At 43.5% G+C, this 16744-nt stretch overlaps 1 protein-coding gene across 5 annotated transcripts in view; it reads left to right on the top strand.

Annotated features, from left to right (window-relative positions):
* The window catches only part of PPIP5K2 (diphosphoinositol pentakisphosphate kinase 2), a 200490-nt gene that overhangs the window by 71027 nt on the left and 112719 nt on the right, over positions 1-16744 (top strand). For all 5 annotated transcript variants that reach the window (XM_077462328.1, XM_077462326.1, XM_077462325.1 and 2 more), the window contains exons 4-8: positions 1145-1235; positions 3248-3333; positions 9743-9897; positions 14046-14147; positions 14351-14512. In XM_077462328.1, the coding sequence (XP_077318454.1) occupies positions 1145-1235; positions 3248-3333; positions 9743-9897; positions 14046-14147; positions 14351-14512 (596 nt within the window). The remainder of the gene's footprint in view (positions 1-1144; positions 1236-3247; positions 3334-9742; positions 9898-14045; positions 14148-14350; positions 14513-16744) is intronic.

Genomic DNA, 16744 nt, shown 5'->3' with positions numbered 1-16744 from the left:
GTAAGGGCACTGAGAGCACTTTATAGGATTCACAACGAACCTTGAATCACAGTAATTGGGAGTGAATGGACACAAACTTTTGGACTTTGGATTTTTTGCCACAGAATTTGGTTGCACTTTATAAGATTTGTATTTTGCACAATTGCTAGCACTTTATTTTTACCTACAGTGGAGAGCACTATGAATTCACCTTACCACTGGACTAGATTGGATGCATTGCAGTATTACCACCACTAGGAGTGCACTTTATATAGTGGATATTATATTTGATTATTGTATGCAATTTATTGCTTATGCACTTTATTATTTTGAGTATGTTCTAATTAATGTTTTATGATATATATTTAGTTAATTAGCATTTTGAGCAATAATTGGATCACAAAGGTTATTTATGCACTAAGTCACGTACATTTTATGTATTCAGCACCCCAGATGTTTTGTAACTACATTTCCCATGATGTTCAGCTACGCTGTAGAGTGCATGAGCATCATGGGAAATGTAGTTCCAAAACATCAGGGGTGCCAAGGTTCACCATCATGGATCTAAAATGTTAAGTGAGCACAGGTTCAATTTAAATCTTGTTTTAAAGTGGTTGTAATCCTCAGACATGAAATATGAACAAAGCATATCCTTCTATAGTGTGTACTTGTCTCAATCCACTGCTGCTTCGTTCCTCTGCTATCAGCAGGAATCACTTTTTCCTAACGCCAAGATAAAAAAAAGTGACAGGGGAGGGACCTCTAGCTGATTGACAGCCTCAGCTCTGTTCCTGTGTGCTGTGTGAAGAGGTGTATGTCCCTTCCCTCCAATCGGCTCTCAGAAAGCTTTAAAATGTAGCACTTTGGCTGTAGAGAAGAGAGGATGAACAGATAAACAGGTACAACTTATGTTGGGGGATTTGTTTCATCCCTGTGTATCACCTGAGACCAGTCACTTGACTGGGTATATGTAAGAGTTTACAACCACTTTAATGTAAACTGTCTCAGCCTTCCCTACTGCAGATAGAGAGTTGTGTAGTAAATTGGGGGAAAAAAAAACATTTAGAATGGTTCTCATTTGTCTTTCAGTTGAAATTAAATTTTTTTTTTTTTAAATGCTTTGGTTTTAATAATTAGGTTTATATATGTACTCCTCTTATTTAAGGTTTTCCCTTGGATAAAGCAGTTGACTATGCAAAACTCAGGAATCCATTTGTTATAAATGACTTGAATCTACAGTATCAAATTCAAGACCGGTAAGTTTGTATTACCCATATCTACTTCTAAAGACTGCTCATTTTGTTGGAGCTACGTGGCTTCTTCCAATATTGGTTCCCCTGACAGCTGAAAGCCCACTTAGGAGATCCCTTCTCCTGCATTTGGCCTCCCCCTTATACAAAACGAATTAAGAGGGGAACCTTTGATTGGCCAGGTTGAGTTTTCCCAGCCATTGAGTGTTGTTCCCAAGACAAAGCTGGTGCTGGGCATCTTGAAGCAGTGCATTAACCGCTCTTTGAATACGGTGTGTGTGTATGTATATATGTATACGTATGTGTATGTATGTGTATATATGTATATGTGTGTGTGTATGTATATATGTATATATATATATATATATGTATATGTGTGTGTGTGTGTTTTTATTATTGAGGCTCCATTCACAGCTGAGCGATCCCAATCATGGGCATATCGGCCGCTATCCGAAACGTGGGGCCCTCGTGCGATCCCCGGCACTTCCAATGGCACCCCGATCGCATCGAGATTTTGCCGTGATTGTTGCCTGATGAATCATAATAAAATAGTGCAAACAAAATTGCGGGACGCCTGTCACCCAAAAGAAGTACAAGAACTTATTTTGGGCAACAAGCGTCCCGCGTTTGTTTGATTCGTCGGGCGACAATCGCGGTGCCATTGGAAGCGACGGAGGATCGCACGGGCGTCCTGCTATTTTAAACTCACATGGCAAGTTTTAAGCTAAATAATCGTGTGTGCTACATTATTTTAAACGATTTAAAGTAGAATTCCAGTCAAATCCTAATTATACCTAAACCTGCTCCCACCCCATTCCAAGCCTATTCCAAGTAGAAGTGTATAAGAACTGCGCTAATAGTCAAACACCAAATTGACAGAAATAAATATCTGTGAATCACTGTGCCAAGTGTGTGGTTCATTTTTCAGTATCCAGACAATGAGTCTGTGATAAATAATTAAGTGCAGTTATATACATCACTATACAAGAATAATATAATGAATGAATATTCATGAGAATGCAAATCTGTGAATCACTCTGGGTGTGTGAAACACTCTTCTCAAAAAAGAACATCGCAATTGAATAAAAAATAAAAATTTTTTTTTTTTTTTTTTAATCGCTCTTCAAAGTGTGTGAATCACTTTTCAGAGTCCTTGCAAAGTCTCGGAGTGAATAGATCGCTGTATAAAGTATTCTCAATGTGACAATCCCTCCACCACATTAAATTCACGCTTACCAGACAGCAAGCTATGTATCGCTTGCAGCTAATAACCCAGCCTGGGCCTTTATTTCCTGGGGAAATCGAACATCATCTCTCATCCAGGGGGCCACCTATGATGGAGCCGGACAGACTGTGTTGGACTTGAAGGTGAATCCCATGAGGATCAATCTCCGTCAAAGATAATGCCCAGAGTGACCCAAAAAGCAAGAAAACCGACTCGCCATAGTCTATTCGAATTACCCTGTAAAAGAAAGCATTTTATACTTGCCTAGTGTGAATGCACTCCGGTCCAGTCGCATGATTTTTCCAGCAGCCAGCTTCAGTAAAGCGGAAAGATCGCTAACAGCAGCTGCAGAGCCTGGGCACTAATGTCACCCATAGATCTACTATGGGGCATCCATTGTCAATTATTTCTTCTTTACGCTGAAGCTGGCACTGGGACCTAATCATGTGGTAGGTAAGTATAGCTGTCTTTTCTTTACAGGGTGCTTAGAATAGGCTTAAAATGGGGGTGGGAGCAGGTTTTAGGTATAGTTAAGATTTGACTGTAATACTACTTTAGGTTTATCCAATAATAATCTTAGCCAATTGAACAGCAAAAACTGACTTTGCCATTGTTATAACATTGATTGAAAGGAACATGTAGGAAAAAGTTAGCTTAACTGAGTCATTCCCTCCCATTTTATATAAAGACTAATAGGCACATTGTTTTGAAAGTATTTTTAGTTGGTATACCGGCACAGTTTTACTTTGCAGAAATATAGTAATTTAATGCAGTGCACTTTTTTCACTCACAGGAGAGAGGTTTATAGGATCCTTAAAGATGAGGGTATCTTGCTGCCTCGATATGCTGTCCTAAACCGTGATCCAAACAAACCGGATGGTAAGTAGTCGCATTAATTTTGCTTTTTAAGATACACAGGCATCAAAGCATTATTAGAAAATAATCATAAATGGAAAGGTAAAGAGAAATAGAGAATAGTAGAGGACTGTAAGAAAAAAAGGAGAGGAAGTACTAGGAGAAGAGGTAGGGAAGGATTTATGAGTGAAGAGATAAGTGGAAGTAAGATTTCCAGGGAGGATGACCTATAGTGATCTCCGTACTGCACACATTCAGAAAGTTTGGCATCACACTGACATAGACATATGTAGGTTCAATTTTAAATGTTGGTAGGCATATATTGTTTAAAGAAATCTGTATCGTTAAAAAGCATCCAGCTCATCCAGGTTTTACTGTACTGGTTTCCCTGATGATGTATACTACGTCCTCCATTTCCTCTACTTAGTCTACTCCCTGAAGCCAGTTAGCCTCATAAGGCATTTTAGTCTTTTTTTTTCAAAGCCTAGTAAAAAGGGTTTTGGCTGCATTAAGCAAGTGAAATGTGAGATGGCGTTTATACGCTGAAGGTGGCACAGACATCTGGTGTACCAGCAATGAAGCTGGGTGGAAGGGATGGGTAAAGCCCCATACACACTATCAGATTTTCTGCTGATTTTTGTCTTCAGATTTACCAAAACCATGTAGTGCAAGGGCCTGCCTGATTGCATTCAGATTGAAACTCCTAAGGTTTGACCTCATATTATATGGTTTTGGTAAATCTAAAGAAAAAAAATCAGCAGAAAATCTTATAGTGTGTATGGGGCTTTAGAAATCCTTTCTGTCCCATAGTGAATTTGAGTGCAGAATGGGCATAGTTGTGGACAAGTCCACCATATGTGCTTAAGAGAGTCTATAGCTTGCTAGCACCTCCAGCATATTTCAGGAATGGAGGTGGCATGCAGTACCATTTACTACATCATTTGTAAGTGTTTTCTTGTATATTTACATTGATGGATCCTTTAAGTGGGCAAAACCCTCCTATCCTTTTCGGCCAAGGAAGCTGCCATGTTGGCTTCTATTTAATTTTTAATTGCCACAATGCTGCACATGTGATCAGTTATGACACTGGCCATTTGATGGTTTGACAGTTTGGTTGAGAGCACAACCAATGTGAGTTACATTTCCAGGAACATGCTGGAAATGTAACTGTTAACTGTGAAAGTATTAAATCAAAGGTTTTCGTTCCACTTTAAGGAGAATGGTGTTCATAGGTTCCTAGTCCGTTTAAAATCTGAAGCCCCACCTGCAACCACCAAATCTCCGTTCAGGCTACACTAGGCGGGAAAAAAGGGAACATGTATATTTGTGACATGAGGTTTCGCAGTGGGGTAGCAGAACATCATTTTTCAGATTTAGTAAAAAGTCTAGTAAAAAATACACGATTAGTGAAGATGTTAATTGATAACATTTTACAGTTGAAAAAGTAATGTCTCATGTTTTGAAGTGAATTACCGGTATATAAGTCTTGAGATTTTTGGCTAGGTTCACATTTGAGTGCTGCGGGTCAAAAAAAAAAAAAAGGTACACTCTTAATTGTTAATGGTACCCCAACACACCTTGATGAAGTGCATGAGAAATCGTGCAACAAAATTACTAAATTACCATGCATTTTGGCACAGCATGATTTAAATCAAAAAGGATCAAGCACTTATTTGGTGTGATTTAGGTGCATTATGCACCATAGTCAAATGAATGGGTTGCCATACCACAGCTCTAGAGTTTGCATCTCAGCTTCAGGTCTGAATAGCCTGCTCACAAATCCATGCCTGCATAAAACATGTGTACAGCTGAAGTTTGCAGGGAGTCCAGTATGGCATGACATTTTGTTTGCTTGAAATCATAAAATGTAAAATTACAAGGTGATGCTTTGCTAATGTGTAGAATATTGAAGTGAATCAGTGTGCTAATTTTAACCTTCTAAGGTGGCCACAGGTAGAGCAGACACCTTCACGTGTTTGTTCTAATCCTCTTGTCGTCGGGCTCCTGGGTATCGCCAAAGTTTCCATGCCCTGGCATTCAGTCACTGATGCAGCAGCCATGTTGGTCCTTGGCCTGTCTTCCATAGATTTTTTTTTAATTTACAGGAAAGTTTAAACATTGTGACTTTCACCTCTTCCTTGTGTCAGTCCTCCAATTTGATAACGTAACAAGGTATAACTGATTTTGAGGTCCTTTCTGTATTCTTTTTCTGCAAGATCAATCTTTAATGCACACCAATCTTTTTGTAATCACTGCAGTTCTTGAGATGATGTAAAAGGTTGTATTTTTTTGTTTCTGCCAATGCAAACAGAAATTAGAGTTTTTAAAATGCAAAATTACAGTGTAGATGTATTATTTAGTTTGTAATGTTTACAAAAAAAATGGGTCACATAAATTGCAGTAGGCTTATCATCTCTGTTGGTATTTGATATTGGCATGTTGACATATGTTGATGATTTATGATTTGGTGCATTAGACGTAGCTTCCAACACATTTATTGCATGCCATTGTAGTATACCACTACTGTAATTGCCGTTAATAGTATTTACTACTTGTGTTCACTTTTGAACAATACCTATTCATGTGCAAGTGAAATAAAAAAACACACATAAATTGGTGAGCAGTCTTAATTCTTTGTAAATCAGTGCCTATACATGTATAAGGTGTGATAAATGTACAGTAACAATTATCTGTGTTGAAAGTAGCTCAGTACTTTTCTAAAACGTATGCATTAAAAAAAAAAAAAAAAAAATCAGTCTGCAGATGTTAATTGCAAAGTTTTTCTGCCTTTTTACAGGTTACCTGTTTACAGTTACAGAGGAGGTCCAGTGCTAGAATTAATTCTCTTGCTCTTACGGTCGTGGCGATACCACATGTGTGGTTTGAACACTGTTTACATATGCTGGCTCGACTTGCTTATGTGTTTGCTCTTGTGCGTGAGCACGGAGGGATGGGTCGCGCCGGTCCTCCAAGGGAGTAGAGACGAGTGGGGGATTTCTTGCCCTCACTTGAATTCTTGCCTAGCCATTGGCTGCATCGGATCGTGAGGGGGGGGGGGGGGGGGGAGAGGGTGTCTCTTCTGCCACCTCTAAAAGCGATTTTGCGGCGATTGCGTTGCTGGGCTCACTTTAATCCAGTGCCGAATCACCCACAGAATAAAATGATACCAGGGTTCTGGTAGCTAGCTGCTCCCATAACAACAATATTTAACGTCAAATTTATGACGTGTTTGTGTGTATATATGCTGTGGGCTGTCAGCCAGTGGTTGATTGGACAAGCTGAAGTTAGAAGTTGATTGGCTACCATGCACAGCTGCACCAGATTTTGCATTTGGCAGTTTTAGTAAATTGACCTCTATGTTTGAATGTGACAAGCTGATGAAGGTTGGGAATATGCTGTGTAATGGGTGGCCAATTGTTTTACCTTTTTTATTCTATGTAGATGGTTCTTCCATAAAGAAGTCCTTTAATGCCAGGTACCATTTTCTCTTAGTACAGTTTCCTTTTAGAGGGAAGTTAAACAGAGATCAGAAGGAGGGCCGCAGGTTTGAGACCCTTGGTTTATGGAGTTGGTTCTTCCTTTGGTCTGTCGAACCTAAAAAGGAGCAGAAGTCTGAACATAGAAAGCAATGCTACTGGAATGCAGTGGCGTTGCTTCTAGGTTTACAAAAGATCTGGGGCTAGTGCCCATAGCAGGGAAGTAAAAGTCATACGCTTGGGGGGGAGGGGGGGGGCATACAAATGTATATAATATACGTGTATGTAATCTATATATGATGTATGTATATATGTCTGTGTATATATTATCATTATTACTTTGGGGTCCCCAGAGAGCCCCTTCTTTACCATGGGGTCCCCGAGAGCTGCCACCAGATGCGGATTGTCATGTTACCTGCCGCCAGATGTGGATTGTCGCATACAGACAGGCTGGGGTATACAGAGAGCTGGCTGGGGTATACAGAGAGCTGGCTGGGGTATACAGAGAGCTGGCTGGGGTATACAGAGAGCTGGCTGGGGTATACAGAGAGCTGGCTGGGGTATACAGAGAGCTGGCTGGGGTATACAGAGAGCTGGCTGGGGTATACAGAGAGCTGGCTGGGGTATACAGAGGACAGGCTAGGGTAGTACAGAGTTCCCCCCTCCCCCTCCTTCATGGGGTGCACTCACCTGCCGCCTCCCCAGCTCAGGCACTGGTGTGAGAAAGTTCCTCCTGACTCCGATATGGGCGGAGTGGGCGGTGACTCACTCACACTCATTTCCTGGCTCTGGCTATCAGTGAAGCTTGTAGTGCAGACTTTTTGAGAGTACCGTGGCTGTATGCGACCGCGCAGTTTTGAGCAGCCCGCGACACTTGCGGTTGGTCCTGCCCTGGACTCGGTACTATGGGCCCCAGATTCAGGCCCCTAGCCTCAATAGCCACCCCTTAACGATGCTGCTGGAATGTATTATGATTATATTTCACATGACAAAGGGTTCTGATGTTTAGCATTCCTTTATAAGTAGCAGTAACAATTACAATCTGATAGCCTTTCATTGTTCAGATCACACGAGCTTCTAATGTGATACTTTGAGTAGCATAGCGTTGTCAGCACTAAGCAATTGAGGCATGACATAAATACATGGGAGTGTATGATAGGATCTGTTTATATTTAAAAAGTTAGCTTTGTTGAAGTGGTGACATTTTGTGCTAGTGCTCTCTCCCCTTTATAGATTGCATGCTCTAATGAGCAGGGCTTTCTGATTCCTCTTGTATTAAATTATATTGTAACTGTACTGTCTTCATTCTGTAAAGAGCTTTGGAAACTGTATAATGATATAATATTATCGTTTTAAAGCTAATCAAGGGCCTGTTCATGCTATTCTGGTGCGGCAACGTGTGTTGTTGCCATGCAGTACCATTTATTCTGACCATGGCTGTCCATTCCCAACTCTGCGGCAAAGGCACCCTTTTCACAATTGCCTTTACTGCTTGTTCACACCAGAACCGGGCTCAGAAAACCATGTTCAAAATGCCCTGAATGTTCAATCTGCTGCGGGTGTCAGTATATTCCTAACGACGCCCCAAACGCAGATAGCATGCAGTACCATACTATTTGGTGCAGTGCGTTTTTGAAAAGTAGTGAATGCACTAGTTTTTGTAGAAGCCCGGGTAATTTTGGCCCATTTAAATGAATGAGTCTAATAGGAGTCACATAGGAATGGGAACTGTTTTCCTGTTTGTTTCAGGTGTAAACTGGCCCTTAATGCATTTTTTTCTTTGACCTGTGACACTTCTGAGAGTGTCAGAACCCAACCACCAGCCTGTACCTTTGTATGAAAAAAAGACTGTCGGCCTTTCCTTTTTTTTTACTTCCCTTTTTTTTTTTTCTTTCTTATAGTGGTTTTAAAGGGTTTTTACCTTCATGCATTCCCTTGTGCACATCGCTGGATTGAGATCGGGTAGAGAATGCATTAGGTTAAAAAAAAAACACCTGTATTTTGAACCATTTTAATGTGTCCTGAGTATAGAGGGAGATATTTTCTTCCAAATTACCGTTACGTTGGGGAATTCCTTAGTGGTAAGGTAATTGGCTCCATGGCTAAAGCAAATGTAGGCAGGAGGTGGTAGCTTTTCCTAGTTCCTCAAAAGATCGTGAAATGTTCAAAGACAGTGGTATATTAACCCTGATCTTTACCTAAGAGGCTGTATCTAATGGTTCCACCCATTTTAGGAAATTGGGTCCAAACCAAATATTCAAAGAATTTGAAGAAGGTAGCCGGCTCTTCCACACTATCGAAAGCCTTGTGCGTATCCAAGGAGATCATTTCTCTACCCTCTACATGTGAGGACTGTATATATGTTAGGACAGGATGGACAGAAAATGTGCCAGGCAGAACAACTCCCATGTACTGTAAGGATTTCAACTTTCAATTTTGATGTCTGCCTTAAGTTCAGCTTTCACTGTGTCTGGGTCTCGGTATCATTCAACCAAAAAATAGAAGGCTTTATTCCTTTTGTCTGCTGCCACCAGGTTTTCCTTTCAATTATTATTGAGAATTTAAAAATAAAGAAGGCAAGCATATGGAGCTTTTATTATTCTAGCAAACCATAGCACGTGTTGGTGTGCACATGACATGCACACGTATATTTTTCTAGTTGGGATGCAATGTGTGTTTGTTTTTTGCACATTGTACACTTTTGTTTAAACCCTTTTTGGACTTTTATGCTGTTGCTATGCACCGCAGTAGCGATACACACCAACACAGCCAATTGGTGTGAAATGAACAGATAGGAAATAAGGCTATTTGCCTTGTCCATGTGTTGGATCTGCACCGGGCAGCCCAGTGCTTCCCGTTGTAAAGGAGTCCATATTGTTGTGTGTTCGTTTTATCTTTTTTTGTGTTTTGTTCAGTGTGTCTGAATAAACATTTTGTTTTTGATTTGTGTTCCCCAGAATGTAATTTAATAGAAGGTGAGGATCATGTTGAGGTAAATGGGGAAATTTTCCAGAAACCCTTTGTGGAAAAGCCAGTAAGTGCTGAGGACCATAATGTTTACATCTACTACCCAACATCTGCTGGAGGTGGGAGCCAAAGACTTTTCCGAAAGGTAAGCTGCTTAGCTCCGCCTCAATATATGTTAATGTAAACCTGTACCCAATAAAGCTTTACTGCATTCTCCCCATCCTGGGGTTGATGATCACCCCCCCCCCCCAACCTCTTCCTTACCTGGTCAGCTGGGTTGAGCGTAAATAATTTTCTCACCTGTCCAGCAACTCCAGTCTTGCTGTGATCTGTTTCATGCCAGGCTCCACGCTGCCATCTTCTCTGTTGACATCTTTAAAAAGCTGGCTATCTCTTCAGGTTTCTAAAATCAAGCCCAGAAAGACAGAGGAAGTTTGGAGCACACAGAAAAGAAAACTATTGTAACTTGTACACTTGTAAATGGGAGTAAATGTCTGCATTATCACTCCCAGTCTTTGTATCAGGTGTCTCAAGCTGCCTGCTGTTTATTGGAAATGGTCCCCTGCTATTTGTTCTTGCTGAGGATAAAAAAAAAACACACCACTTGCTGCATGAGTATAGGGCAGGGCTATGCAATTAGCGGACCTCCAGCTGTTGCAGAACTACACGTCCCATGAGGCCGCGTACACACGCGCGGACTGTTTGCCCAACCTTGTTCGTCAAACAGTTTCGGCAAACAGTCCGCTCAAAATTTGCATGAGCGGACTTGCCCACACACGAGCGGACTGTTTCAGCAAACTGTTTGCCAAACAGTTCGCTCAACTTTTTGAAATGAACGGACTCGCCCACGTAAGGAGGAGGCAAATCCGCCCATTTCGAGCGCGTGTACAGGTAGGCGGGGCCCGCCAAGGAGACGTCGCGGGCTCCGCCGCCTGGAATGGGCTTAAAGGGGAACCCCAACGCCGAAAAAAATCGGCGTGGGGGTTCCCCCAAAGTCCACACCAGACCCTTGTCCGAGCACGCTACCCGGCCGGCCAGGAAAGGGGGGCGAGCGAGCGCGCCCCCCTCCTGAGCCGTACCAGGCCGCGTGCCCTCAACATGGGGGGGTGCCTTGGGGAAGGGGGGGCCGCGTGGCCCCCCCACCCCAAAGCACCTTGTCCCCATGTTGATGAGGACAAGGGCCTCTTCCCGACAACCCTGGCCGTTGGTTGTCGGGGTCTGCGGGCGGGGGGCTTATCGGAATCCGGGAGCCCCCTTTAAGAAGGGGGCCCCCGGATACCGGCCCCCCACCCTATGTGAATGAGTATGGGGTACAATGTACCCCTACCCATTCACCTGTGAAATAAAGTACAAAAAAAAACACAACACAGGGAAAAAATATTTTATTGCACAGCTCCGGGGGTCTTCCGTCTTCGGGGGTCTTCTCGCCGGACTCCTCCGCTATCTGTGTGTAGCTCTTTTACTAGCGGAGGAGTCCGGCTTTCTTCCTCCCCGCCGCCGGCCTCTTCTCCCGACTTCGGGGGTCTTGTCCCCCTCTTCGGTTCTTCTGCCGGGCCACCGCGCCTTCTTGTAGCTCTTTTGCAGGCGGTGGCCCGGTCTTCTGTCGCCGCTGCCTTCCGTTCTTCTGTCGCCGCCTTCGGTTCTTCTGCCGGGCCACCGCGCCTTCTTGTAGCTCTTTTACAGGCGGTGGCCCGGTCTTCTGTCGCCGCTGTCGTCGCCGCCGCCTTCCGTTCTTGTTCTTCTTCTTGTTCTTCTTCTTCTTCTCCTGGAGATGTTGACTCGACGAGCTCTCCGGCCGGAATGCCAGGGCCGCGCTGTGCGGTCACTTATATAGTGACAATGGGGCGGTGTCACATGGTATATGTCACATGGGTTGGTCACATGGGTTGATGTCACATGGGGACTATGACATCGTAAGGGGGCGGGGTCACCATGTGACATATACCATGTGACACCGCCCCATTGTCACTATATAAGTGACCGCACAGCGCGGCTCTGGCATTCCGGCCGGAGAGCTCGTCGAGTCAACATCTCCAGGAGAAGAAGAAGAACAACAAGAACGGAAGGCGGCGGCGGCGGCGACGACAGCGGCGACAGAAGACCGGGCCACCGCCTGTAAAAGAGCTACAAGAAGGCGCGGTGGCCCGGCAGAAGAACGGAAGGCAGCGGCGACAGAAGACCGGGCCACCGCCTGTAAAAGAGCTACAAGAAGGCGCGGTGGCCCGGCAGAAGAACCGAAGAGGGGGACAAGACCCCCGAAGTCGGGAGAAGAGGCCGGCGGCGGGGAGGAAGAAAGCCGGACTCCTCCGCTAGTAAAAGAGCTACACACAGATAGCGGAGGAGTCCGGCGAGAAGACCCCCGAAGACGGAAGACCCCCCGGAGCTGTGCAATAAAATATTTTTTCCCTGTGTTGTGTTTTTTTTTGTACTTTATTTCACAGGTGAATGGGTAGGGGTACATTGTACCCCATACTCATTCACATAGGGTGGGGGGCCGGTATCCGGGGGCCCCCTTCTTAAAGGGGGCTCCCGGATTCCGATAAGCCCCCCGCCCGCAGACCCCGACAACCAACGGCCAGGGTTGTCGGGAAGAGGCCCTTGTCCTCATCAACATGGGGACAAGGTGCTTTGGGGTGGGGGGGGCCGCGCGGCCCCCCCTTCCCCAAGGCACCCCCCATGTTGAGGGCACGCGGCCTGGTACGGCTCAGGAGGGGGGGCGCGCTCGCTCGCCCCCCTTTCCTGGCCGGCCGGGTAGCGTGCTCGGACAAGGGTCTGGTGTGGACTTTGGGGGAACCCCCACGCCGATTTTTTTCGGCGTTGGGGTTCCCCTTTAAGCCCATTCCAGGCGGCGGAGCCCGCGATGTCTCCTTCGCGGGCCCCGCCTACCTGTACACGCGCTCGAAATGGGCGGACTTTCCGAGCGGGAACAGTCCGCTCATTTCGAAAGTACAGCGGACAGGCCCACACACGGGCGGACTGTTCGCTCAAACACAGTTTCAGCGGACAGTTTTTCGGAATTTCCGAAAGACTTTGTCCGTCCAACTGTCCGCTGAAACTGTCCGCTGAAAGCCCACACACGAGCGGACTGTCCGCCCAAACACTGTTCAGCGGACAAGGTTGGGCGAACAGTCCACCCGTGTGTACGCGGCCTCAGGCATAGCAAGACTCTGTCAGCCACAGGCATGACACCCAGAGGCAGACGCATGATGGGACTTGTAGTTTTGCAACAGCTGGAGGTCCGCTGATTGCATATCCCTGGTATAGGGAGACCCTCTTGCTGTCATATGGGGAGCAGGGGAGAGTGTGCTAGGTAAAAACATGCATTGGAGTTTCTGCCAGCTAGTAGATCAGGCAAGTGATAAATGCTTTTGGAAAGTTAAGAGTGGGCACCTTATAGTTTCTGGTACACCATCTGGCACTGAATGCATCTTTTTATTATTTGGCTCCACAAGCTCAGACTCACATTGGCAGTTTTTAACCCTGTTTTGCACAATAATATAACTACTAGATGTTAATGTGCTGCAGATCAGGCAATTGCAAAAAGTGCTAAGTAGAATGCCCTCCTTACGGTGTTGGACACAGTGCCACCCTTATGGACAGATAAAAAAGATCTGCCAAGTGGTGCTGGACCTTAAGTTATAAAGGTAGCATCACATGGGAGGTCAGTTGGCCACAGCTCAAGGAACACCTAGCAACCACTGGAAGAACCCAAGTTGAGTATGGCTCGCTTTAACCTGAGACATGACATATGCTGCAAATGTTTACATTTGAATCTGTTAAAGAATGTTACCTGAACAGTTTATATTCCTGATATGTGCCTGCTGTACCATGTACTTATATGAAAATGTATCCTGCTCTCTTTGTATTGATTCCTTTATGTGAAATGCCTGGTGTTCCTGCCAGATCCTCTGCTTTCCTATTAAAAACTGACAGCACTTGGCAGAGGAGCACATCATGGTCAGTTTTCTGGCTGTGCTGGAAATTCTGCTTGCTCTCCAATGATTGGACTTGTGCTGACAATCCCCCCCCCCCCCCCCCGCCTTCCCACCACGCATGCAGACACTGGGAAGATCAGTGTGCCGCTATTTCTCCTCCCCTAGCTTTCTGAGCTCCTTTTGCAGATGGGTATGTGATCACTTCTAAAAAGGAAACAATAATATTTAAAAAGATTTTATATGTATACACAAGCATTTTGCCTTTCATTTCTATTTTAAACTAAAATGGGTTGTTTTACAAGGTAAGGTTGAAATGATTGATTTACTCATTTTATGTGCAATATGCTTTTTCTTTTAGATTGGTAGCCGCAGTAGTGTGTATTCACCTGAAAGCAGTGTCAGGAAGACTGGTTCATACATTTATGAAGAATTTATGCCTACTGATGGCACTGATGTAAAGGTACGGTGATGGATACCAAAAAAAGAACAAAAAATATAAATGTCAAAATATCTGACACTTCTGTTTCATATTCAGTGTTCTGTTAGATGTTCTTCTGAGTTTTCTTACGACATCAATTCCTTGTGGGGTTATGACACGCAGTATTTTTTCTTGCAGCACAAGCTGTCAGAGGAATTTTACGTCTTTATTTATTTGTTCTAAAGGTTTACACTGTGGGACCAGATTATGCACATGCTGAAGCTCGGAAATCTCCTGCACTTGACGGCAAGGTAGAGCGAGACAGTGAAGGAAAAGAAGTGCGGTATCCTGTCATCTTAAATGCCAGGGAGAAACTAATAGCTTGGAAAGTGTGCCTAGCTTTCAAGGTGATTACGTGTGTCCTGTAAATCATATGACTAGAACTAAGCATTATCATTGTGTCGTATTTATTTTTGTTGATGGACAGCTATCGTTAAATTGGTAATTTTATATAAATACATTCATACTGGGGAAGATTGACTTAAAAAAAAGTTCTATGAATGGAAGGGGAGGACCTTTCTTCATCCTTCTGTCCTCCAGAGAGGGGTCAAAAAGAGTGGGCATAGTCAGAACTCTTTGTGAGACCATACAGGTCCCTTGGCTCCTATTAACTCCGCAGCACCAGAATATTTTGGCTACAGGGGTAGGATTAGTGGATGGGATTTTTAATGAAGATTGCAGCCAGCAGCACACATTGTCACCTGTGCTCTTTTTTGTTTTAGTTTTTGACTAAGACCCCTTTCGCACTGGAGGCGTTTTTGCAGGCGCTTTATCGCTGCTAAAAATAGAGCCTGAAAAATGCCTCGTCTGCAATCCAAGTGTAAAAGCCTGAATGCTTTCACACTGGGGCGCTGCGCTGGCAGGACGTCCAAAAAAAAGAGTCCTGCAAGCAGCTTCTTTGAGGCGCTATAGGAGCGGTGAATACACCCACCATCAGTACTTCGTTCAGTCAGGAATTTAGTGACATTAAGACAATTGTTCACAGATATTTACTGATCCTATTTGAGGATCGGATTTGTGCCAATTTACTGAAAGATGCTATCAATTTTGTTTCTACACATCTGGGAAACGATCTCTCACTGAGTGCTTTTGAATCAAATAAAATCAAGTCACACACTTGGTTGCATTGTAAGGGCAATTATAGTTGTGGTGCGACTGTGTGTTCCTGCTGTGCACATATTACTAAGGGGGAATGTTGTCTGTTCATACTCTTATTATTATTTAAGGTACTTATATTGCGCTGTCAATGCTTTATATATACATTGTATATTCACATTGGTCCCTACCCTCAAGAAGCTTGCAATCTAAGGTCCCTAACTCGCATTCATATACTAGAGCCAATTTGGATAGAAGCCAATTAACCTACCAGCATATCTTTGGAGTGTGGGAGGAAACCCGAGTACCCGGAGAAAACCCACGCATGCAAACTCCAGGCAGGTAGTGTCCTGGTTGGGATTCAAACCAGCGACCCTTTTTACTGCTAGGCGAGAGTGCTACACCACTGTACCCGTTATGTAATATATACCATCTGTAATTGGTCGCACCACAAGACACCTCAGAGATAGGTTCCAGAAATATATATTGATATATATCTCATAGAGAAGAAATTCTCCACCAATGTAGCCAAACATTTTAATCAATTTAATGAAGGCAACACTTCGGCTGTTGGTGTGCAAATCATAGGGAAGGTTCATACACCCAAGCGGGGTGGCGATGTCTTTAGACTTCTCTGCAAAAGAGAATTTTTTTGGATTTTTTTATTTTAAGACTTGCATTCCGTTTGGGATGAATTTTGAGCGGGATATTACCCATTACTATGATTAGTTCCTCTCCATTATGGAGGTAAAAGAGGGGGAGTAGTGGTGTTTTTTTGCCCTTGCTTCAAAATTCCTTGCTTTGAAGTTTTTTTCTCCTTTTTCTTTGACTAGCGAGTGATTTTGGGGATTCTTCATATTATTATTTTTTTTCTCTCTTCTTTGAAAAGTGAGTGATTTTGGGTGTTCTTCATAATTTTATTTTTTTTTGTCCTCTGGTTGAGTGTTGAGAACACTCCCTTTGATTCCATAAGTGATCTAAATAGGTAAATTCGATAAGTATTGAATGGTTTCTAGGGTGGTCCTGTGTGGAATATGTGCGATGCATTTGTGCTTGTATACACAATACTTTGCCTCCACATGATTGATATATGTGGTTATGGTTGATTTTCGTGTGTGCACATCCTTTCCATCATGTATATGGTTTAGTATCTCATTCCTCTTATCCTTGAAGAGTTTTTAGAAAGTCTTTAATAATAAGCATTAAATCACACAATTAGACTCAATTTGGTAGTGATATATGTGATTTATATTGGTATACATGCATGTTTTTTCGCTCATTTTTCTATTTTTGTTTTTAATACATTTCTTGCTTACATGTTTACATTATCTATTTTTGTTTTGACCATATTATGAGCAGTTTTGTGTTGATTGCTCTTTAAATACAGGTGTCTTGTGTTAGGTGTTTGATTTGATATATGCCCTTAACCACTTAAGCCCCGGACCATTTGGCTGGCCAAAGACCAGACCACTTTTTGCGATTCG

The sequence above is a fragment of the Lithobates pipiens genome, unplaced genomic scaffold (assembly GCF_037356315.1).
Source record: "Lithobates pipiens isolate NorthernLeopardFrog02 unplaced genomic scaffold, aLitPip1_a1.2 Scaffold_3, whole genome shotgun sequence".
Taxonomy (NCBI): Eukaryota; Metazoa; Chordata; class Amphibia; order Anura; family Ranidae; genus Lithobates; species Lithobates pipiens.
The sequence above is the reverse complement of the archived record's forward strand: the minus strand, read 5'-3'. Positions and strand labels throughout refer to the sequence as shown.